General features: G+C 59.6%; 1 protein-coding gene and 1 long non-coding RNA gene across 5 annotated transcripts; one reads left to right on the top strand and one right to left on the bottom strand.

The window, feature by feature from the left end:
- Positions 1 to 5,721: 5,721 nt before the first annotated feature.
- Positions 5,722 to 11,086, bottom strand: LOC129195500 (myosin light chain kinase, smooth muscle-like). Of its 4 annotated transcripts, XM_054801626.1 has the most exons (11): positions 10,565 to 11,086; positions 9,579 to 9,649; positions 9,038 to 9,207; positions 8,552 to 8,642; positions 8,226 to 8,429; positions 7,749 to 7,966; positions 7,220 to 7,343; positions 6,989 to 7,141; positions 6,687 to 6,807; positions 6,518 to 6,608; positions 5,722 to 6,133 (listed from the first exon to the last, which is right to left on the bottom strand). In XM_054801626.1, exons 3-11 carry the CDS (start codon positions 9,051 to 9,053, stop codon positions 6,105 to 6,107), a joined length of 1,047 nt encoding a protein of 348 aa, XP_054657601.1. In that variant the 5' UTR covers positions 9,054 to 9,207; positions 9,579 to 9,649; positions 10,565 to 11,086; the 3' UTR covers positions 5,722 to 6,104. The 4 variants fall into 4 exon arrangements, with proteins under 4 accessions (XP_054657601.1, XP_054657600.1, XP_054657602.1 ...); XM_054801625.1 differs by lacking the exon at positions 10,565 to 11,086 and having other exon boundaries at positions 9,579 to 9,740; XM_054801627.1 differs by lacking the exon at positions 10,565 to 11,086 and having other exon boundaries at positions 6,527 to 6,608; positions 9,579 to 9,740.
- Positions 11,087 to 17,841: 6,755 nt separating this feature from the next.
- Positions 17,842 to 21,006, top strand: LOC129195661 (uncharacterized). Its single transcript, XR_008573937.1, has 4 exons — positions 17,842 to 17,975; positions 19,631 to 19,904; positions 20,095 to 20,172; positions 20,705 to 21,006. It is a non-coding gene; the product is annotated as an uncharacterized LOC129195661 (long non-coding RNA).
- Positions 21,007 to 21,888: the final 882 nt, after the last annotated feature.

Genomic DNA, 21,888 nt, shown 5'->3' with positions numbered 1-21,888 from the left:
AGTGCCGGGGCTGGCACGGTGTGGGCAGGGGACGGCCCCGCCAGGAGCGACAGATCCTGATGGCCCAGGATGCTCCTGCCTTGCCGCCAGGCCGGGATAAAGCCAGAGGGGCAGAACCACGTCACCCAAGGGTGCCACGGGTGGGGGGAACGTGGGGACGGAGCCGGCGTTGGCGTCCACGCTCCCTGCTGGGTCTCCCCAGGGAGCTGCAGCACCCGTCACCCGCCGCAGAGCATCCTCTGTGCATGGTTGGAGATGTGGCAGGAGCAACTCCTGCCTGCTCCCTGCCCGTGCAGAGCAAGGCATCTCCCCACGGTTCCTCCCGCGCTGGCGTCAATCACTGTAGCTCCGAATTGCTGCCAGGACACGAAGCACATTATTCTGCTGAGATTTGGTGAGATTCAGCAAAATTTACTGAGATTCGGTGAGATTTGGCGAGATTTGGCGAGATTCGGCGAGATTTGTTGACATTTGCTGAACTTTAAGATTCGAGGAGACATCTGCTGAGGGATGGGTGGAGGACAGATCCAGATGGGCGGAGGACAGATCCAGATGGGCGGAAGACAGATCCAGATGAGATCCTGGAACCCCCAGGATCCGCTGTGGTCCGGACACCCCCCCGCGCAGCCCTGGGGCCAGACGCCAGCGTTACCGCATCCATCTGGCTCTCGCAGCATCTCCTGTTCAGCAAGACCTGCCGAGGTGTTGGGGCAAGGCACCGCAGAGACCGGGGGAACGCGATGGACCTGTTCTTCCAACCTCTCCTGTCCTCCGCAAACCCCAAATCCCGGCCCCAGGGATGCGCGACACCAGCAGGCAGCTGCCACTGATTCCCGAGCTGCCCTCAGCGTGATGCTGCGCCCTCCCCATCATCATCTCCAGGGGGATGGGAGGTCAGAGAGGAGCCGCAGGCAGCTCAGCGGCACCAAAATTGGGGTCACCCACATTTGGGTTCGTTCTGATTTTCCAAAGCTCAATCTTGCAGTCAAAATCGCTTCATTTCATTAAATATTTCAGCATTTCATTAAGTACGTTGCATTTAATTCCCTAAGATCCCAGTTTTTAAGGGAAGGCATTGCAGCCCTCCGTGGGGATGGGGACTGCCAGCGCCATCCCAGAGGTGTGCCCAGGAGGGCGGATGTCACCAGCACCATGTGTGAGGACCAGGGCTTTCACCCAGAGCTGTCCCGTGCCGAGGATGGGCTCTGCTATGGGGCAGGGGGTCCGTCTGGGTCCCACCACGCTCGTCCTGCCCACACGCCGAGGTCAAACCTACATGCTGTCAGAGCACCCATGTTCGTGCTGGCAACACCTTCCTGACCACAGCTGGAAAAGGGTGTAAGGGTTGGGATCCCAGCTGGGGGTGAGGGGCAGGAGTGGAGACCCCCACGCAGGAGACCTGGTGTGGACTGAGCCCCGTGGGAGACGGGTGCTAGGACAAGTCCCAGGCTCCCTGCTGGGTCAGGCAGGGCCAGGCTTTGATCTCAAAGGTGCCACCAGGTCCCTCCTGACTTGGGGTGGGATGTCCCATGTCAAGGGCAAGTGCGATCAGAGCAGCAGGCAGGGTTGAGCAGGATGGGATTGACATGAGGAACAGTGGTGGCTCTCCATCGCCAGGAGAAGCAGGGACAAGGCCAATGGTACCATCTCCTGGCCACAGGGAGGGCTGCGACGGTGGGATGAAGGCTGTGAAGGCAGGGCATGAAATGGGGGACTGAGGACTGAGTTTGCGGCCCCATTTGCACGGGGAGGTGTTTCAGGAGGGATTTGAGGTTGTGCTGATCCTCATGGGCAAGGTACCGAGCTGCAAAGAGGGAGCCCAGCCCTGTTTTTTGGGGTACTGGAGGTCCTTGGTGCAGGTTGGACACGGCTGCGCTTGCACTAGTACAAGGAGGACAAGGTGGAGGAGCGTCCTGTTCATCCCTCATCTCAGTCTCAGAGATGGTAGACGAGCCAGAGTGCCTGTAGTCCCTTGGTTGGGGGGACTCCATGGCTCTTATCTGCTCTTCTCTTGGGCCAGCCCTGCACAACCCGTCCCGGGCACTGCACCTTGGGCTGATGGTTGTTGAGGTCCTGTGACCACAAAGAGCCTCCTGACCTCCCCCCAGAGCCTGGACAGGACCTGGCCATGCCCTTTGCGAGGAGAGGACACCCTGCTTCGCTTGGGGAGCTCTGCTGAGAGACGAGTGCATCACGACTCAGGTATTACCGATGTACCTTCATCACTTACAGCTTCTGTCCTCATTTAACTGCCTTTGCATCTGTTGCCACCAAGTCCGCGTACTCTCGTGTCTTCTCTGCTTTCACCACTTTTCTGGTGGTTGACTTGCGATACGTGAAGGCTTTTATCTGACAATTCACATTACGTGGTGGCTGTTCACTCCCTGCTATAACAGTCCTTGAAAAAGCATTCGGGAATCGATGTGATCAAATAAACCTCTCCAATATGTGCCCAGGGCTAATTTTTTTTTTTTTTTTACATTAAGGTTGACTTCAGACTGGGGTTTGTTTTCTTAAATCATTTCAATTCCCAAGCAGAAAAACATACTTTTATGGATTTTTTTTTTTCTCCCCTGAATTTGCAGGTCCATAAAAAAATACTATTTCTTGACATTAGAGCTACCCAGGCAATATTTCCTTGTCCAAATAAGCATTCCTGGACCTTGATTGTGCAGCCCAGAATAGAATAAACCCCAGATTATCATGATAACTTGGCACTGAAGGATTAAGCTCCAGAAGCTCGAGGTTATTTGGACATCCAACCTCACCTGACGTACCTCTGAGGAGCTGGACCTAGGGGTACCTGAGCTAGGGAGGGACCTGCTTCGTAGGGTTCCCCAGGGGCTTGCTCTGACGGAGGAGTTGTGAAGACCTACTCTGAAGTTGTGTGGCTGAAGTGAAGGTCAACCCAAGAGTCTTTCTTGATGGAAGGATCAAGATTTTAATTCCTTTGCTTCTGAGGTGCTGAGATTGGATTTCTCTTTTCAGTGCTGCCAAATTTCTCGGTGGCTGTGATGAGTTCCAGGTATAACTCCACTCTTCATTTAGTCCGTCGCTTTCTCAAGCACACATTTTAATGTGCTAAGCCATGGGAAGCGGTGGAAAGAGAAGAAACGTGTGCTTTCTGTAGGTAAACCAGCTTCTTCTGTAGGTAAATCAATTTTTACCGTGTAAACCACAGGATTATATAGAGAAAGCTCATGTCTGGAGTCCTGGGACAGGGATTTTTCAGGCCTGCGAGGAGTTTGGAAAACAGATGAAGATAAACATAGATCCCAACCAGAAATATTTTTGTAATGTCACATGATAAATAGCTCATCAAGGGATTGATTATACGTAACTTGGTGTTTGCTTATCATCTGCAGCTTGAAGGCATTCAGCTTGGTTCCCAAGGGATGCGTGTGAGTTCAGAGTCTGTGTGATGAGGAAAACATGGGATAGATAACGGGTAAAACCTGGGATATGGTGCATGTGAACATCCAGAGAAGAGCAGGGGAGGAGCCTCTCTCTGTTACTCTGGGAAGGGAAAACCAATGCCGTGGATAGAACATGGAATATTTTTGTTTATTTGTTTCTAAGAAGCTTCTCCTCCAACTCAGAGCGGTGAATCCACTTCTTCCACTGAAAACGTGGGAGGAATGGAAAGCGGGTGAGCTCTGCCTCACGCGGCCGTTGAAGAGCCACGGTCGAACCCTGTGAGGAGTGACCTACAGCATGCCAAGCAATGGAAACATCAAGGTGGCCTCACCATCCTTGGGAGGTCCCTAAAAGGGCTCCCCGTGCTCCGGCTGGAGGTCCGTGCACCAGCTTCCAAATGAAGTTCCTTCTTCAGTTGCATCTACTGTTTCCAACAAGGGAAGAGACCATCAAGCCCTGGGCAGAGCATGTTACAACTCTGCCCCACCACAGCAGTCTCCTGCTTCCCGTGGTCAGATGTACCCAGCAGCAGCCATTGGCCATGGACATTATTAACAGGAACAGGCTTTTGCCACAAAAATTCAAGTCAGGCCTGGGTGCTGATAAAGCCTTGTCAGCTGGAGAGTTGATGCCACAATAACGGGACAGGAAGGTGACAGCATCCCTCCCCGTTGGCCCAAGAGAAGAGCAGATAAGAGCCATGAAGTCCCCCAACCAAGGGACCACAGGAACTCTGGTTGGTCTGTCCATCTCGAGGCAGCAGGTTGCCAAATTCTGACATGGAAACCTCCTGCCCTGGTGGCCATCAGCTTCCTAGAGGGTTCAGCAAACTCTCCAAAAGTGGGTTTGTCATCGCTGGTCCAGCAGCAGCTCTGATGCTGCGGTTCTGAGAGTGGGTGGGTTTGGTTCTGTTTAATAAAAATGACACTTTCCTCCTGGTGGCCTTGTCCAGTGGGGGAGGAGGAAGAGGAGGAAGAAGAGTTGCAGCGATGCCTCAGTCGTGTGTTATTTGGCATAGCTGCACACGAGCAGCAGGCATAGGGCTGGACCACTGTGATCAGGGCACCTCCAAAAGTCCTCTGGCGTTGGTATGTGCTGAGGGAGAGCATCCCCCAGCCCAGCGTGAACAGGAGGTGAGTTGTCACAGAATTACAGGATGATTGGGGTTGGAGGAGACTTCTGGAGATCATCTGGTCCATGCCCCTGCTCCAGCAAAGCCACCTAGAGCAGGTTGCCCAGGACCGTGTCTAGACAGTTTAATATCACCAAGGATGGAGATCACACAACCTCCCCGGGCAACCTGTGCCAGTGCTCTAGCACCAGTAAAAAAAAAAAAAAAAAAAAAAAAAAAATAGTGTTTCCTGAGGTTCAGATGGAACCTCCTGTGTTTCAGGTGGTGCCCACGGCCTCTCATCCAGTCTCTGGGCACCACTAATTGCTTGGCTCCATCCTCACTGCACCCTCCCTTCAGGTGTTGATGAGATGACCACTGAGCCTCCTCTTGGCTGAAGAGTCCCAGGTCCCTCAGCCTTTCCACAGAGCTGAGGTGCTCCAGTCCCTCCATCATCCTTCAATGACCTCTTTCCAGTACATCCATGTCTCTTGTACTGGGGAGCCCAGAACATCACACAGTCCCCCAGGTGTGACCTGACCCGTGTCAAGTAAAGGGAAGGATCACCTCCCTCCCCTTGCTGGCAACACGTTTTCTAGTGCAGCCCAGGCCACCATTGACCTTCTTTGCAGCAAGGGCGCATTGCTGGATCATGGTCAACCTGGTGTGCAACAAGACCCCCAGGTCCATGTCTGCCAAGCCGCTTCCCAGCTGGCTGTCCCCCAGCACATACTGGTGTGGGGTTGTTCTTGCCCAAGGGGAGGGTTCTGCACTTCTTGTTGAAGGAGGGGGGCTCCTAACCCCCAATTTCTGCCCCAGCTGCCTCCACAGGAGAAAGTTGGAGGTCACAGGGCAGTTTCTGGGCCCCCTCCAGCCCTGCTGGTACCAGGGCTGGCCCAGAAAGGGAGAGACCCCAGGGCTCATCCTTCTCCTGCCTGTGGGCTCAGGACATGATGCCAGCCCACCTTGATGATGAGAAAGACGACACTTCCAAACAAGGGTCACCAGGGCTGCTGCTAGAGCCATCCCCACTCAGTCCCAGTGCCAGCATCCCTCCTGGACAGGACAAGGGTGGTGACCCAGGTCAGGGGACAGCCTGGTGCCAGCTCCCAAAGGGTGGGCACAGCTTGGACAGCTCTTTCCCACCCCTCCCAGTGACTTTTGGGGTAAAAAGGAGAGGCACAGGGAGTGTGCAGAGATCCTCAGTGCTTTATTGGGGACAGCTCTACCCTGGGTGGCCATGCAGACAGGAGCTCTGGTTCCTTGCTGGGGACAGCAGGCATGGCTGTCCCCACACCAGTGCAGGGACGCTGTGGGACCCCAGAGCTCACCCACAGGAGAGGAGCCCTGGGGTCCAGGTCTACCCCAGGCTGGCCGGGTCATTGTGAGAGCTGCTGGAGGAGGCTTCATCCCCATCACTCTCTGCTCCTGTCGGTGGTCCAGGACTGGTGTGGCACGGCCACACTGGTGCTGTTCTCTGCCTCCCCATGACCGCAGCACTCCCACCTTCCTCCTCCTCTCGGTCCATCAGAAGCTCCGAGAAGCTAGGTCCTTGTTGGGGCAGAGACCTGGAGGCTTAGTCCTCCTCTGGGCTGCAGCCCAGGTCTGCGGGCAGATGGACAGAGGGAACAGTGAGGAGACAGCCAAGTTCAACCTTCCTTCTCTGCTGGAGGGACACATGTGGCACCTGTGGGCCAGGTCCCATGGGGATCAGCTCTGGATCACAGATATCCCAGCCCTCCAGAGCAGGATGTGCCTGTTCCAAGGCTGCACCAGAGCTGATCCCTCGGGGATGAGAGTGGAGAGGACCTTGGAGCACTGAAGCTGGAGCAGCAATGCCACAGTGGGGACATGTCTGGGTGTTTGGTGGCACCAGGGCAGGTTGGAGCAAAAGTGGGAGAAGCTGCCCAGGACCATGAGTTGGGGGTGGCAGAGCAGAGAGAACGGGCTGATGGGGTGCGTTGGGGATGATGCTTCAGGGGCCATCACCTTCCTCACCCTGAGCCTCTGACACTTTCCTCTCCGGGCTCTGGGACAGCAGGGTCAACCTGTTGAGGGCCAGCAGGGCTTTGCCTGTTTTCTGGAGAGAAGAGGAGCAGCACTGAGCCCCATGAGAGCCATCCCCATCCCCATGTCCTCATCTTCCCCCCCCGGGTACCTGCCACTTCCGACGAGTCAGGAACTGCTTGATCCTCTCCTTCGACAGCGGCTTCGTGCTGCTGGGCTGGGGCTGCTGCAGCCAGGGGTGCAGCAAAGCCCCTGCGCTGGACAGACGGCGGCTGGGGGCAGACAGGGTGGTCATGGGGGGGGGCTGCACCACCTCCAGACCCTCAGCATCTGGCACAGCCCCATGGAGCAGCCCCTCCGCTGACCGCATTGAGGACTTTCCCCTTGGCACCCCAAAACCCAGCTCCAGCTCTGACCATGGGGATGAACCCCACAGCCACTCCAAGGCCCTACCGTGGGTCCTTCTGCAGCAGTTGGCTGATGAATTCCTTGGCTTGCTGGGAGATCTCTGAGAAGGTCTCCTCCTCAAAGTCCCACCGGGCAGCTGTGATGTTGTTCAGCGTCTCCATGTCATTGTCACCCTGGAATGGGGACTCCCCACTCAGCCTGGAGAGGCAACACAAGAACATCAGTGACGGCTCAGCCCCCTCCAGCCCGACCTGCGGTCCCCAGGAGGCCACTCACAGGATATAGCAGATGACACCAACACTCCACATGTCCGTGAAGAAGTCCACGGGCTCAAAGGCGACCACTTCTGGAGCCATGAACTCAGGGGTGCCGTGCAACACCTTCACAGGGGTGTCTGGAGCTGCGGAGAACATGGAGACCATGGGGCAGGTATCCAGCTGGGATGTCCCCAGGGCAGCCCAGCTGCACCTCAACGTGTACCAGGTGGATGAACCCCTGCATCCAGGTGGAACAGCCACCCTCCACGACCCATCACAGGTCTTGGGGATCTCCTAGAGCATCTCTGGGTGCCGGGCACCCACAGCAGCAGGGGTCTCGGGGTGTCTCCACCTCAGAGGCAGGGCTGGGGACATGAAGGTTTCCCCAGAGCATCTTACGGTCACCAGGAAGGGCCCTGATCTGGTGCCTGTCCCAAAGGCATGGGCAGGAGGATACCAAGCTCCTTGCTGACATACCCAGCTGGATTGTGTCCCTGTGATGGTGACAGTCCCTGCCCCAGTGCCCCAGGACCCTCCTCCTCGCTCACCCAGCTTCCGTGCCAAGCCGAAGTCGATGATCTTGAGCCAGTGGCTGCCGGGACTGACGCAGACGATGTTCTCGGGTTTGAGGTCGAGGTGGACGACAGCCTGGCCGTGCATGAACTGCAGTCCCTCCAGGATCTGCCGCAGGTACTGGGTGCTGCTGGGCTCCGTGTGCTCAAAGTCATCATCCACAATGCGCTCAAAGAGCTCCCCACCTGCCACGCTGGGGGAGGACAGAGTGCTGGGGACCTCACTGGGGTCTTCCAGCCGCAAGGAGGAGGAGTCCCACCTGGGAACCCAGACTCAGTGCTCCAGGAAGATCTCACCACCCATACCTCCAGGATCTGCAGGTTCCCCATCCGTCCTACGCCCCATGCCAGCACCCCACAGTGCAGGAACCCCTCCCTGCCTTCTGTGCTCTTCCTTGCAGGGTCCAGCACCGTCCCCACCATCCCCAAACTTGACGCTGCCCCCCTACTCACTACTCCATCACCATCACCAGCTCGGTGGGACCCTGGAAGGCAGCGAGGCACTGCACGAGGCGCGGGTGATGCAGCAGGTTCATGAGCTCCACCTCGGCCTGAGCTGCCTGCTTCTCTTTAGCTGTCCGCGTCCGGAAATATTTCCCAGCTCGGATTTTGCCGGTGGCTTTTTCCTGCAGCCGGTACACTGTCCCAAATTTTCCCCTGGGACAGAACAAGGATGAGGGATGGAGGAGCCATCACCACCACCCTGCATCCCACCCATGGCTGTGTGTGGACAGCCATGGACCAGCCCCAAGCAGCAGGTGCATGGGACCCCCACTTACTCCCCCAGTTTCTCCAGCTGCGTGTACACGTCCAAAACCTTCTCCTGGCTGTTGATGACCACATCGCAGTATTCAAAGGTCTCCTCATCTCCTGGGAGGGATGGAGCAGAGCGGTCCATGCACGGATCCCTCGTGCTGTGGGGACCAGCTGCCTGTGCTTCCCCTCCAGTGCTTATTTCTGTGCCCCCGCCCCAGTTCCATACACATCTGACCGCCCTCCCCACGCAGTGCAGATGGGATCTGGGGGGGGTGGGGGGGGGCACAGGGACAGGGGCTCCTGCTACAGGAGCTCCTGGAGCAGTCCAGCACCCTGCAAATCCAGGTTTGGGGCAAAAGGTGCTTTTAGGATCAAAAATCCAAGCAAACCGGGGCCGTTGAACAGGATGATGTAGAGATTGGTGCTGATTTAAGGGGGGTCACACCAGCACTCGGGTCCCCGTGCAAAGCCTGCACCTCCCCTGGGACAGACCGAGGGCTCAGCCGTACCTTCTGCCTGGGACATGATGATGCCACCAGCTCCTGGTTGGGTGCCAGTGCAGTCAGAATGGGTGCTGGATGTGGCCCCGAGGCTCCCGGCAGCGCTGGGGCGGGGGTGCTGAGGCAGGCGATGCCCACGTTTCCGCTCTGGCTGCTTCCTGGAGCCCTGCACCTTCTTCCTGCCATGGGAGACCACCAGCATCTCTCCACCTGACCTCCTCATCCTACCCAAGGGCTGACATCTTGATGGACTCAGGGAGACCCAGCAAGGGGCCAAACTGGATTTTAAAGCAAGGTCCCTTCTCCTCAGATGGAGGCAACCTCCTTCCCAGCAGCAACTTCTGCTCAAAGCCACCGTTTTTCTCATGCCCCATCTCACATCAGCCAGGAAATCCCCAGGAAAAGCTGCATTTCTAGGGCAAAGGACCCATTTCCTTACGCACATCCCCTCCCTGCTCCATTCATGTGAAGGTTAAGAGAACAGGGCAATGACACCTAAGGGTGCTGGGCGGCAGCACCCAAACCCCAACCCAAGAGCTACAGCACTGACCTGTCACTGTCCTGTCCCAGGCCACCAGCAGGTCCCTGGTCCTTCCCGGTCACTGCGGAGCCACCAGGGAGCTGGAGGGGGGGAGGAAGAGGCAACACTGGGGGTCAAGGACCCCCAAGACCACACAGACGGGGATGTCTCGGGGCTGTCTCCAGCCACATCCCTCCCACTCCGGTGCTGGGAACAGCCCCGGCTCTCCCCTCCCTTTCCTTCCCAGCAGAGCGTTTCCGGACTTGGGGGTAAACAACCACCAGCATCATCACCAAGCCCTTCCCAAACCACATCCAGCACTGTGGTCCCAAACCCCCTGACACCCCCATTTAGCACCACGCAGGGTCACAGGTCTGCAACGCAGAGGTCTCAGCTGGAGAAACCCCAAAGGCACAGGTCTGCAGAGACCTGACACACCTCATTACACAGCAGAGCTCAGCCCAGCACCACCCTCCCAGCAGGTATCCAGGCACTGGAACCTCTCGGGAGCTAAATCCACCGGCAGCCCAGCCCCAACACACCTCCGCCTCCTTCCCCACCCATGGGTGGGTTCCCGCAGAGGGGCTGAGCACCCACAGCTGCGCCCCAATTCCCAGCTCCACCTGCAGCCAACGTCCCTCCAGAGCCACTGCTCTCCCCGACACCCAGCCTGGGCCTTGGGCTTCCCCGGGCGAGCTCGGCTCCAGGCTGAGGGACGCCGCAATGAAGGGGAATGGGGTGTTGCAAAACCCCTCCGAGCCCTGGGGTTTGGAGTAAAAATGAGGTTTTCCAGGTTTTCTCCCCCAAAAGCGGGGCTGCCTGTCGCTCTGGCACCTGGCGCGCTGCCGCGCCTTGTTTTCCCCTGCTTTAAAATGGGCAGAACGCCGTGATTTCCTGCCCCAGCTGCCTCCAGATGGGGGATGGGGCAGCAGCACTGTGGGGGGACCCGTCCTCCCTGGGGACCCCCGTGTCACAGCATCCCCCCCCGAGCAGAGGGGACGTCACCCTGGTGTTACCTGCTGTCCAAAGCCGGGTCTCGCAGGCGACTTGGGGCTCTGGCAGCACCAACAGACACGTCGCTGTCACCACCGCCGCTCCCACGCTCAGCACAAAGTCCATGGACGCTATCAGGGTGTTGGGGACGAGTGGCAGGGCCACCACGACCTCGCCGCTCGCCCGTCCCCGTCACCTTGCCACCGGCGGGGCAGAGCCGCGGGATGGGGGTGCCGTGGCCGGGGGGGTCCCCACCGATGCCCCGTGGGCGAGGGATGCAGCGGATGCTCGCGGCTCGGTGATGCCGGCGGCACGCTCGGCTCGGCCCCGCTGGGATATCGACTGCTGCGGCTGGGGACGCTGGGGACAGGAGTAGGACACGGTGATGGTCTGGCTGGGGACAGGCAGCTGCGTGACGATGAGTACGGCTGGCCGCATCCTGCCTGCCCTGCCTGCCCTGCTGAGGGGGGATGGAGACCCAGCCGGGTTGATGTCCGGCACCGCCGGCTCTGGCACCTGACCCCGCTTGGCTCCAGGCCCCTTGCCGGGGCAGGATGAGACCATGTGGGTGATGCTGGGCTGCTCCCAGCACAGGGAGAGGCAGGATACGGCCCAGGCGTGCGAGGGATCCCAGCAGCCACTTGATGTCAGTGTTGTCCTGATGCTCGTCCCGGTGACGAGCAGCAAAAAACGAGCAGAAAAAAGCCAGGAGGGGAAAAAACGTTTGGGGTCCGGGGGGAGCTGCGGAGGGGTGGCAGCACCCGATGTCCCTGCGAGGACGCGCCGGGATCCAGCGCTCGGCTGGAGGGTGAATCCCTCGGGAGCGGCTTCCCATCCCCACCCCACCCCTCCAGCACCAGCCGGGATGGAGAGTCCCATCCTTGGGACAGCCCCATGACACCAGCCCCGGGGTCCCTGGGGATGCCGTGGTGACACTTGGGCCACCCAACCCGTGCGGCCACGGGCCACCACCCTGAGCACCATCCGCATTCGGCTTCTTGCCACCAACACGGATATATTTTTTTTTCCCCGGCATCCGATGAGGATAACGAGCGGCTCGGGACCAAGCGTTGGTGTGGGACAGCACGGCCGTTCCCAGCCCCATCCCTCTGTCCCGCAGCACCGGTGGGTGTCCCGCTCCCAGCCGTCACTTCCCGCGGGAGCAGAGCCTGGCTCAGCCTCCCCCGAGCCCGCCTAAGGACAGCCTTTAATTTTCCCCTCCACCTCATCTACGGAGCATCCCCAGGAGTTTAAGATCAACAGCAGGAAAAGCCAGAAGGATTTTAAGGAGCGGAGGGTAAACGAGCCGGTCCTGGGACAGACGAGCAGATCCATCCATCCTTCAAAATGAACCTCATTACCGACAGCGCTTCGTTTAACGGCCACCGACCCCCGGCCCTTTCTTGCACCTTTGCTTTCGGGTTTGGGAAGGTGGCCCATCCGAAATGTCTGGCGGTGCGTTATCCGCCACGGACATCATCTTCTCGTGCCTTATAAAATTAATTCATTAATAAAATTAATTACTGGGTAGCACTCATGCCCAGGCACCCATGGGTTCCCCCTTGGGTCATCAAGTTGTCCCCATTGACCTGGAGAAGACCCCGGCAAAGCCAGGATGGGATTTCCAGGCGACCCCCCCCATTCTGAACCTCCATCCTCCCCGTGGGGTGCCCCGGCAGCCCCCCCACTTCACCCTGACCCCCCGTGCAGCCCCCCCCAGCCTTCGGGCTGAGTCAGGCCCCTTTGCGTGGGGCGCTGGGCAGATTCAACTGCCTCTGCTTTTTTGTAGGCCCTACAATAAACGGTGTCGCCGCAGGGTTCAGCCGGTGGACCTCGGCGCTGGGTAACAGCGTGGGGTGGGGGGACGGTGTCACCTCGCTGGGTCCTGGATCTGGGCGTCCGTCTGTCCGTGAGCCCGTTGTGCCAGAGGGGTGGGCTCGGTGACACCGGGGGGGGACAGTCCCTGCTCCCCATCACCCGGGGGGGGGACATGGTCCCCGTTCCCCATCGTCTGGGGACGCAGCGCTCTGTGTGCCCGGGGCCAGGCATGTGGGGACATGGGTGACGTGGCAATACGGAGGACATGGGGACATGAGGGCACAGGGAGGACATGGGGTGCACAGGGAACATGGGGACACACGGAGGACATGGGGACATGGGGGGACACCATGGACATGGGGACAGTGGCAGGTGCTCAGGGGATGGGGGGCGGGGGGGACCAGGGGACCATGGAAGGGAGACAGGAGAGGTAGGGGACGCTGGGGATGGGGGGACAGGGGAGGCACAGGGGCACACGGGGGCCATGGGGGCAGACAGAGGGACAAAGGCGACGTGGGGGACACATGGAAGGAACATGGGGGACACGGAGGACATGGGGGCACACGGGGGACACAAGAGACACATGGAAGCCACGGGGGACCTGGGAGGGTCAGGGGACACACGGGGGGACACAAGAGGGACATTGGGGGGCACTCAGGGGACCTGGGGGGGACACGGGGGATGTGGGGGCACACAGGGGACCTGGGGACATAGGGGGACACAGAGGGACATTGGGGGGCACTCAGGGGACCTGGGGGGGACACGGGGATGTGGGGGCACACAGGGGACATAGGGACCTGGGGGGACATGGGGGATGTGGGGGGCACTCAGGGGACCTGGGATGGACACGGGAGCCCTGGTGGGAGCCCAGGGACACGTGGGGACACCCAGAGAACGTGGGGACAGGCAGGGGACACGGGGACACGTGGGGACTGGGGGGACACGGGGCCACCCAGGACACGCGGGGACGCACGTGGGCCCCACGAGCCCCGGCCGAGGTGCCCCTGGGGGCGGGGCCAGGCAGTGGGTGGGCGGCCCGTGGGCGTGGCCGGTGCGCACGAGCTGTGGGCGGAGCTAAGAGGGGCGGGGCACCCGCGAACGGGAGCGGCGGGGGCGGGGCGGGGCCAGGCCGTTGCGCAACGCAGTGGTGGGCGGGGACAGACCCTTGTTCGCGGCGGTGGGCGGGGCCATGCCGGGCAGTGGGCGGGGCCAGGCGGTGGCACACGTGGCCGGCTCTGGCGCCCCGCTGCGCTCGGGGCGGGGGGAGCAGCGTCGGACTGGGGGCGCTGGGCGCTGGGAGCTGGGTGCTGGGAGCTGGGGAGCTGGGTGCTGGGAGCTGGGTGCTGGGAGCTGGGGAGCTGGGAGCTGGGGAGCTGGGTGCTGGGGAGCTGGGTGCTGGATGCTGGGGAGCTGGGTGCTGGGGAGCTGGGTGCTGGGTGCTGGGAGCTGGGAGCTGGGTGCTGGGTGCTGGGAGCTGGGAGCTGGGTGCTGGGAGCTGGGTGCTGGGAGCTGGGGAGCTGGGAGCTGGGTGCTGGGGAGCTGGGTGCTGGGGGACGGGAGCTGGGGGATGGGGAGCTGGGGGATGGGAGCTGGGTCCTGGGAGCTGGGTCCTGGCTGCTGGCAGCTGGGTGTTGGGTGCTGGCAGCTGGGTCCTAGCTCCTCTGAGCTGGGTGTTGGGTGCTGGGCACTGGGTGGCCGTGGCTGTGGGAAGCGAGTATGAAAGCTGTGCCGGGGGTGGGGGATGTTTCACATCAGCTTCGGCCTGAAGAGAGAAATAGAGCAAAGCAAACCACACGAGGTGACAACGGGTACAGGCTGGGTGCCCTGGGGACAGCACTGGGGGATGCGAGGGCACCCATGGGCTCCCGAGGGCACCCAACAGCAGCGTGCAGGCTGTCCCCGGGGCAGGGCTCCCGTTTGCCGGGAGAAGCACGCCTGGGAGCTGGGGCTGGCGCTGCGAGGGATGTTTGCAGACCTGGCCGCCCGTGTCGGGCTCCCTTCGCTCCACCTCTGCCCCAGCAGCGAAAGGTTTTGCTCGAGCTCAGGCCGGTTCCAACAAGCAGCTCCCTGCCCCATCCAGCCCAGCAGCTGCCCTGCTTCATCCGGGACGGCGCTATCCCAGCTAAACCCCCCTCCGACTGCGAATCCAGACCCAAAACTGCTCTGGAAGGAGACACCCCCCCATGTCACCCAATTAAATCCAGCTTTTCTTTTTTTTCCCCTGCAAAGCCTGCCCAGAGGCTGGGGGCAAACCCAGCCAGGCCTGCCAACCTGTGGGAAGCCAGTTCTGCAAGATCAGGGCTGTAAAATGACATCCAATGTCCCCAAAATATTCCCTGAGAGGTGTGAAAAGGGCTGCAGCACCCAGGGTTTCGGGTGCCACGAAGGACAGGAGCACCCGTGGGTGACACATAGGGCGATGACTCTGCCCAGACCCGGCTGGTCGTGCTCAGCCGGACACCCCGGGGTGTGGAGGCGGGTAAAACACATCTGGAAAACAACCAAACGCATGGGGAAAAAAAAATAAAATCAATCCACAGCTGTAAACCACCAAAACCTCCAGCACCAGCAGCTCGGGGATCAGCCTGTCCCTGCCAAATCCTCCAGCTCCTCCCTGCAGCCTTGAGCCCCCGGCACCTCCGGGACCTGGAGCTCAGCCTGTCCCTGCAGCCCCGGGAAGGCGAAGCAGCTCGGGACGGGGCTGCTGGTGCTTCCCAGGCGCACGGAGCACCAGGATCGCCTCCGGACTCTGACAGCAACCCCGTGGGCTACTGGGGCCAAAAAATAATCACACGTGGTGACCTCGCCGTCGCTCCTGCTGTAACGTGTCATGTATAAAGTGACGGAGGGGCCGGAGCTGGGCGCTGGCTGACTCAGCACATGCGCGTGCGTGCGTGTGTGCGTGCTACAGGCTGAAAGATAAGTTCAGCACCCCAGGAGGTGTGGGGTTATCAGCACGCCAGGCTGTTCCCCCGCTCCTGCAAACCCCTCTGTGCCTCCGCCTTGCGCTCTGCTTCGGGCAGCAGCAGGCAAGGGAAGGGCAGAAGCGGGCGGGGGGGCCCACGGCACCCACGGACACCCGTGACCACGGGGGCTGTTGTCAGGCTCTGACCCTCCGAAGGCACAAAAACCCGAAAACGGGACACGCGAGGAGTCAAACTCCAGCTGCACCAGGACTGGCATGTCCTTTAGTTGCCGATGTCAAAGCTACCAAACCCATGCTCTTAACACAGGAACACCCCCCCAAAAAAGGGGGCGTCCTCCGGCTTGTTGGGGTGGGTGGGCACGGGGAGCACACTCGACTGTTCACCGTGAGCTCAGGGGGTGCCAAGGGGGTGCAAGGAGCAACGACCATGTCCAGGGAGCATCCCGGGCAGCATGGCTCTGCCTCCCCCCTGTCCCCCCCCCACCGTGAGGATCCCGACATCTCCCGGACAGGGAGGGGACAGGGACAAAACCCTCGGGAGGAGGCGAGGGGCTGTGCCGGGGCCCCTCCTGCTCCCTGGCACTGTCTCAGCCATTGCTGCCGCCGCAGAACAGGGCAAGCCCGGGCTTCTCGCTGGCTGCCAGCCCTGCCCGCACCTCCCGGCACGGCCTGGCACTGCCTCCCCGGCATGGCGCCCGTCCTGGGGTGGGGGGGTCCCAGAGGGGCTGGAGGCACCCGGCCCCATGTCAGGGGGGACAGCGGGGAGCTCCCCCTTCATGGATGTGGCACCAGTGTCACCAGCCCCCTTCAGGCCCCCCGGGGTCTCTGCAAAGGGGGTTTCTGCCCCTCCCCACTGTCCCCCCCGAATCTACAGCAGGGTCGTACTGGGCCAGACAGAGGCGGAGAGGTGGATCCGTCCCCTTCCCTCCGACCCAAATCCCAAGATTTGGCCCATTTTGCACCTCCCCATCCCCTTTTCCATTCAGGAACAGCCAGGTCATTTCCAACACTGACCCTCCAGCCAGAAAACGTTCAGCACGATTAACCCCCACTTAGTAAAATCATAAACTGGGGCTGGGGGGAAGAAGGAGTTGGTGATTTGGGGGTTTGCCAGCCCTGGAAAAAAACCTCTTTGTCTTTTCATAACAGCAGAACTTGATTCAAAAGCTTGAAGCGGCCGTGCAGGCTGAATGCCTGCATCGTTCTTCCCAAAATCACACAAGGACACAGCCTGGGCCCCGCCTGGCCCACGCATCCAAGAAAGGAAAGTCTCCTGCGAGACTGGAAAGCCTTTTTTTTATTATTATTCCTTTATGCAAAATTTATTGGTTATTTTTGCCTTTTATGTGTCCTGATCCCCCAAATACACACTATTCCCTTACGTACTTGCAGACTGAAAAGCCCCATCTGTAACACTCACAGCTCAGCCACCGAGGCCGCCTGCGAGGAGCGTTACCAGCGCCAGAGGCAAGAACGGAGGCTTTGGGGAAAATCCGAGGGAGACACCCGGCAAAGCTCCTCATCGCCTTTGCTCTTTGGGTCGCTCCTCTCCTTCATATCTAAGATGGAGCCTGGGCTCACCCTGGGAGGAGGCGGCAGAGCCAGAATTGGGCAGAGAGGCAATTTGGGGGAGAGAACCGCCAGCTCCCCGGTACGCTGAGCTCTCACCGCGCCGGCTGAAGGGGCTGCGTTCCCCACGAGGAGACTTGTCAGCAAATTGTGATCCGTGTCGGCTAACTGTGATCTGTGTCAGCTAATCGTGATCCATGTCAACTAATTGCCATCCGGGAACGGTTCTACAGGAGGTGGCATTAAAGAGTTAATTGCCAGACGGTTGAAGCAGGCGGCCAGGCCTAGCGCTGGGCACCCCTCCTCGGAGCTGGGGTACCCCCTGTGAGCCGGGCACCCTCCCTCGGAGCCGGGAACCCCCCTTCAATCCCGGCCCCACTGGGGAAGGCCGCTTGAGTGAGGCCTCGGCCCCCTGTGGTACCGCCGGGCCAGGCAGCACCCAGGGCCGGATTTCAGTGTCTCTACCCCGGCGAAAAACCTTCTCCCCGGAGCCCGACGGGCCCCGACTGCCCGACCGAGGCGCTGCCCTCAGAGGAGCCCGGGGAGGACCCGTGGCGCCCGGCCCCTGCAAGGCCTCCGTCGCATTCGGGTCTGCGGGAGGCGGGAGCGCGCCCCTCCACGGCGGAGGCCACGGCACCGGGTTCCCCTCCCTTCCCACCCCCCGGGGCGGCGGGGCCAAGCCGGGGCCGGGAGCGCTCGGTGGGGCAGGCCGGGGCGGGGGTACGGGCCTGGCCCCCCGTCAGCCCCGCCCCGGCCATCGCCATGGCAACGGGCCGTGCCCGGATGCGGCGCTCCCCGCTCGGCATCACGGGACAGCGAGTTTACGGCCGCGCTGTCCCCGCCACCCTGCCGCGGCGGAGGACTACAATCACCACAAGCCCTCGCGGCGGAGGCGCGCCCCGCCTCTTCGTCTACGAATCTCTCTTCCATTGGCTCCGCCAAGCCGTCGAGCAGCGGTACGGCGGCTTCTGATTGGTGGGAGGGCGGCAGGGACGAGGCGCCGGCTATGGCGGCCGAACGGGCGGTGGGGGAGCGGCGGCCGCCATTTTGTGTGTGTGGAGGCCGGCTCCGGGCGTCGCTGCTCCGCCGCGGAGGCGGGGGTGCGCGGCGAGGCGAGGCCGGTGAGCGGCCGGGGGCTGGCGGGGGGTGCTCCTCCGCGGCGCCGAGCCGGGAGCGCGGGGCGGCCCGGCCGGGCCTCCCTTCCTTGGGAGCGGAGCGCGTCTCTCCCTGCTGGCCCTGAGGTGGGCGGCGGCGGCGCCGCGCCCGTCACCGGCCGCATCCCCTCTCAGGGCTCCGGGCACGGAGGGAGCCCTTCTTCTGCCGGGAGCGCCTCGTCTGGAGCCGGGGGAGGCCTGGAGCGGCGCCGGGGCCTCCTCCGGGGGTCTGAGTGCGCGGTGGGGCGGGAGGAAGCCCGGCCCGGCCCTTCCCGCCTCGGGCTCCGCGGGTTCTCACGTTGGGGCTCCGCTGGCAAACGGTGCCTCGGCTGCGGCCTCACCTGTAGTGTTGGGGTGGGGGGGGCATTTTTGTAGCAAAACCCGCGTTAAAATGTATTTGAAGGTTTCTAGGCAGTGGCAGCGTGAGGTCCCTGCGGGGCTGGTGTCTGACTGACCCCCAGGAGGAGCAAAGTGGGGAGGAACAGCGCAGGTTTATATTGAAAGTGAAATTTGGATTAGGAAACACCGTTTCCTGGAAGGGCGAAAACTGCTCCTTGTCCACCGTGCCATCGCACAACACCATTCTAATAAACCGCAGCAGGGAAAAAAAAAAAAATCCCCCGAATTTAATCCTTTGTTTCACATGTTTCAGCTGAAACCACGGCTGGATTCCCAGAGGGGGTTCTCCCTGGCCAGATCCAGTGGATCGCAGTTAACATGGCCTCCCCTCGCCTGCTGCCGTCTACCGAGGCAGCAATTCCCTCTGTGGTGCTTGGAGAGACTTAAAAACAAAAGTGTTTGCCTGTTGCCAGGGCCGAAGGGGTAACTTTTCAAGCTGATAATAAACTGGAGCGAACCTTGTCTTTTGAGTTATAAATGCCACTCCTCTGGCTGTGGAAATAACTGAGTGGGGCTTTTTTTCCTGTGCAAAGTCAAGGGGAAAAAAAGCCTTGTTTTTTAAAATATATATATATATATATATATATATATATAAAACTCGGTGCTGGGGAGTTTTTGGGGTGACAGTGGCCTGTGTGCTCAGTGCCCTGAGCTCAGTGAGCCTGGGCTGGGTTCCCAGTTGCGTTGCAGGCCGAGTTTCTTTAAGTCACATTTGCTTCCCTCTGCGAAAGGCAGCTAACGCCAGCTTATCCCCTGGCACTAATAGGACTTGGTTTAGATGTAAAACAGTGAGATTTTTGGAGGCTTCTGGTGTAAGTGCAGATTGCGCTGTCAAATGTGGACTCTTGCAGTTAAAAACGCGATTATTTTATATTTACGCAATTGATGTTCCTTTTTTTGAAGAAGATGCTTTGTAGTTATGACTCTGCTGACAGTTTGTGACTCCCATGTTGTTTCATTAGGTCCTGAACTCCAAAACTTCATATTTTTATAAATCGCCGCATTACAAAGCTGCGAGGTCTGTCGTGTGTGTCTTTGCATGCGCATGACAGCCGAAGATCTAATTCCAAGTTGATTTTGCCAAACTAATTGAGGTTATGCTTCGTTCCAGCTGTGTGCTGTGTGCCCACCTGGGTTGTTTGAGGGTTTTTTGTAGGGTGGACGCAGGAAGGGAGCGAACGCGAGGGGCCGGATCCTAACAGCCAGGGTTTGATATCTTACAGATGGACGCAGAGCTGTCAGCTTTTCGGCGATGACCTTTTTTTTTTTTTTTAACCAAATGCCGCTTACCTCACGACACGAGAATCACCAGGATATCCCCAACAGCCGCATTAAGTGTATCCTCAAAACGTACAGCTAATGAAATGAAACGTAATTAGTGCAAGTTAACGCTGTTGTCCTGCCTGTGACTTACTGTCAGCGATGTGTCCTGGCTTTATAAAACCTGGAACATCATCAGCCGGGTTTAACGAACTTCAGGACTTAATTGCCATGCCGGTGAGTACTGGTAACCTGCTCCTGGAACGTCTTTAGCTGCAGGAAGGCAGGCTGCGCATTGTTGCGCGTTCCCTTTAGCCAGTGTAAGGGGCAGGATTGGGGTTTCACTTTACACCGAGGTTGCGGCATTAACGGGCTGTTCAGATGGACTACTTCCTTTTTTTTTTTTTTAAATTTTATTTTCTTGCAGCCAGCAGCGTTCTGAGGGAAATGGTCTGGCCTTCCACCGCTTCGCCCCTGCTTTGGAGAAGACCGGCCGTAACTCCAGGTGGGATGTTTTAGTCCCCTTTTCTTTTGCCTTAGTGCAATAATTTCTCCCTCTCCCTGGGACAGAAAGTGGGAAACCCTTGCGAGGGCAGAAACTTTGAAAGCCCTTTAGTCCCTCCATTCCCCGCATTTCCCCGGCTGATTGCCGCATCAGCGGCGAGTCCCTTCCCGGTGCTTGGCCCCTGCGTTGAGCTCCGACAGGCAGATTCCTGCCGTCGCGGGGGGATCGGAGGGTGCTGCCGTGCCGGCGGCGTTCCTGTGCTCACCGGAGGAGCTGGAATAAAGGCCAGTTGGCTCAAACAACCCTGGCAAGACCAAAGCGGTGGCAGCGAGAGAGGGGATGTGCTTCAAAGGTTTGGCAATCGCAGCTGCCTTGCCCTCCAGGGAGGTACTTGCCCTCAACTAGTTAAGACAACTCGCTGCCGCCTCGTCAGGAGGGACTAATTGCTGCCCTTTGATACCACATCACAGCCAGTGCTGCGGCACCTCTATCTCTGGCGATCTCTAGGATTTTATTTGTTCCTCTCAAACAGTTGAGCTGCAGTCGAGCTCATTTCTTCTGGGCCGGCTCCCAGCCCGGCTCCCGAGCTCTCCCTGAGCCCGGCAGATGAGCTCCCTGTCCGTTACTGATCCACTCGGAGGTTTCAAAGGTCCCCGAACGCCGTTGGTCCGTGTCTGCCAGGAGTTTCGGGAGCTGGAAGGAGCCTTCCCAAAGTGATGTGCTGTTCTCAACCGCCCCCTGAAGCAGGGCCGGGGGTAACCTAGTTCGTAAGAAGACTCGTCTTCATTAAAACAGAGAATGGAATAAATAGGAGGAGTTGGCGGAGTCAAAGCAGGTCGGAGAGTTGATCGTTATGGTACTTTTAGGGGTTTTTTAAGTTCTATTTGTTGAAGCATTTGCAAATAACTCAAAAGATTTTTTCCCAGGAGTTCAATGTAACGAGTTTGGGGTAAGTAGCTGGAGGGCAAATCCTCGGGATCCACTAAACCCGGTCCCAGCCATCGCTCTGTAACAACCGTCGTGCTATGTTTGGCCGATATTATTTCCCCATACGAAGTTTGTCACGTTAACTAGGTGCTGAGAACTACGTTTCAGGGCACTCGGAAAGCGCAGCACCCGCTGCCGGAGTTAGTGCCTGCGGCTGTCCTGCCCCAGAAGGAAATGGGGGGAAAAAAAAAAAAAATCACAGCACGGATACGGAGAGGGAAGCGCTTGTTTGGGCAAAGAAATCGCTGGGAAGAAAGCGCCAGGGATGACCGGGGAGGACTCGGGGTTCGGCGCCGCTCTTCCCAGCCAACGAGATCCTGATTAACTCGTTACCTCTCGCCGTGCTTTGCCGCTGGTCTGGCTCGGGGCGGCGCGGCAGTGCCTCCCTCCGCAGCCGCACCAGGCGCTGGCTCTGCTGGATGATGTCATGGCAGAGGGGAAGGGAGCGCGGGTGGCTACTGGGCTCTTGAGCAAGTAGCCCTCCAGTAGTTTCCTTTTTTTGGGGGGTGGGGTGGAGTGTGTTTTTTGGTTTTTTTGCATTCCCCACCTAAGGCTGGAGTCCAGCCTGTGCCCCACAGCAGAGTGGTGTTGCCAGGCTCGTGTTAAAAACCTGACACAGTCCGTAAACCAGAGTCCTGCGGCTGCTTTAAACTCCCCAATTCCGTACAATCTGTGCCCATCCAGCGTGAGGACACCTTCCTCCTCCTCCTCCTCCTCCCTGGGTTCTAA

This window comes from Grus americana, chromosome 22 (assembly GCF_028858705.1).
Source record: "Grus americana isolate bGruAme1 chromosome 22, bGruAme1.mat, whole genome shotgun sequence".
Lineage (NCBI taxonomy): Eukaryota > Metazoa > Chordata > Aves > Gruiformes > Gruidae > Grus > Grus americana.
Note: the sequence above shows the minus strand (reverse complement) of the source record. Positions and strands in the feature narration are given on the sequence as shown.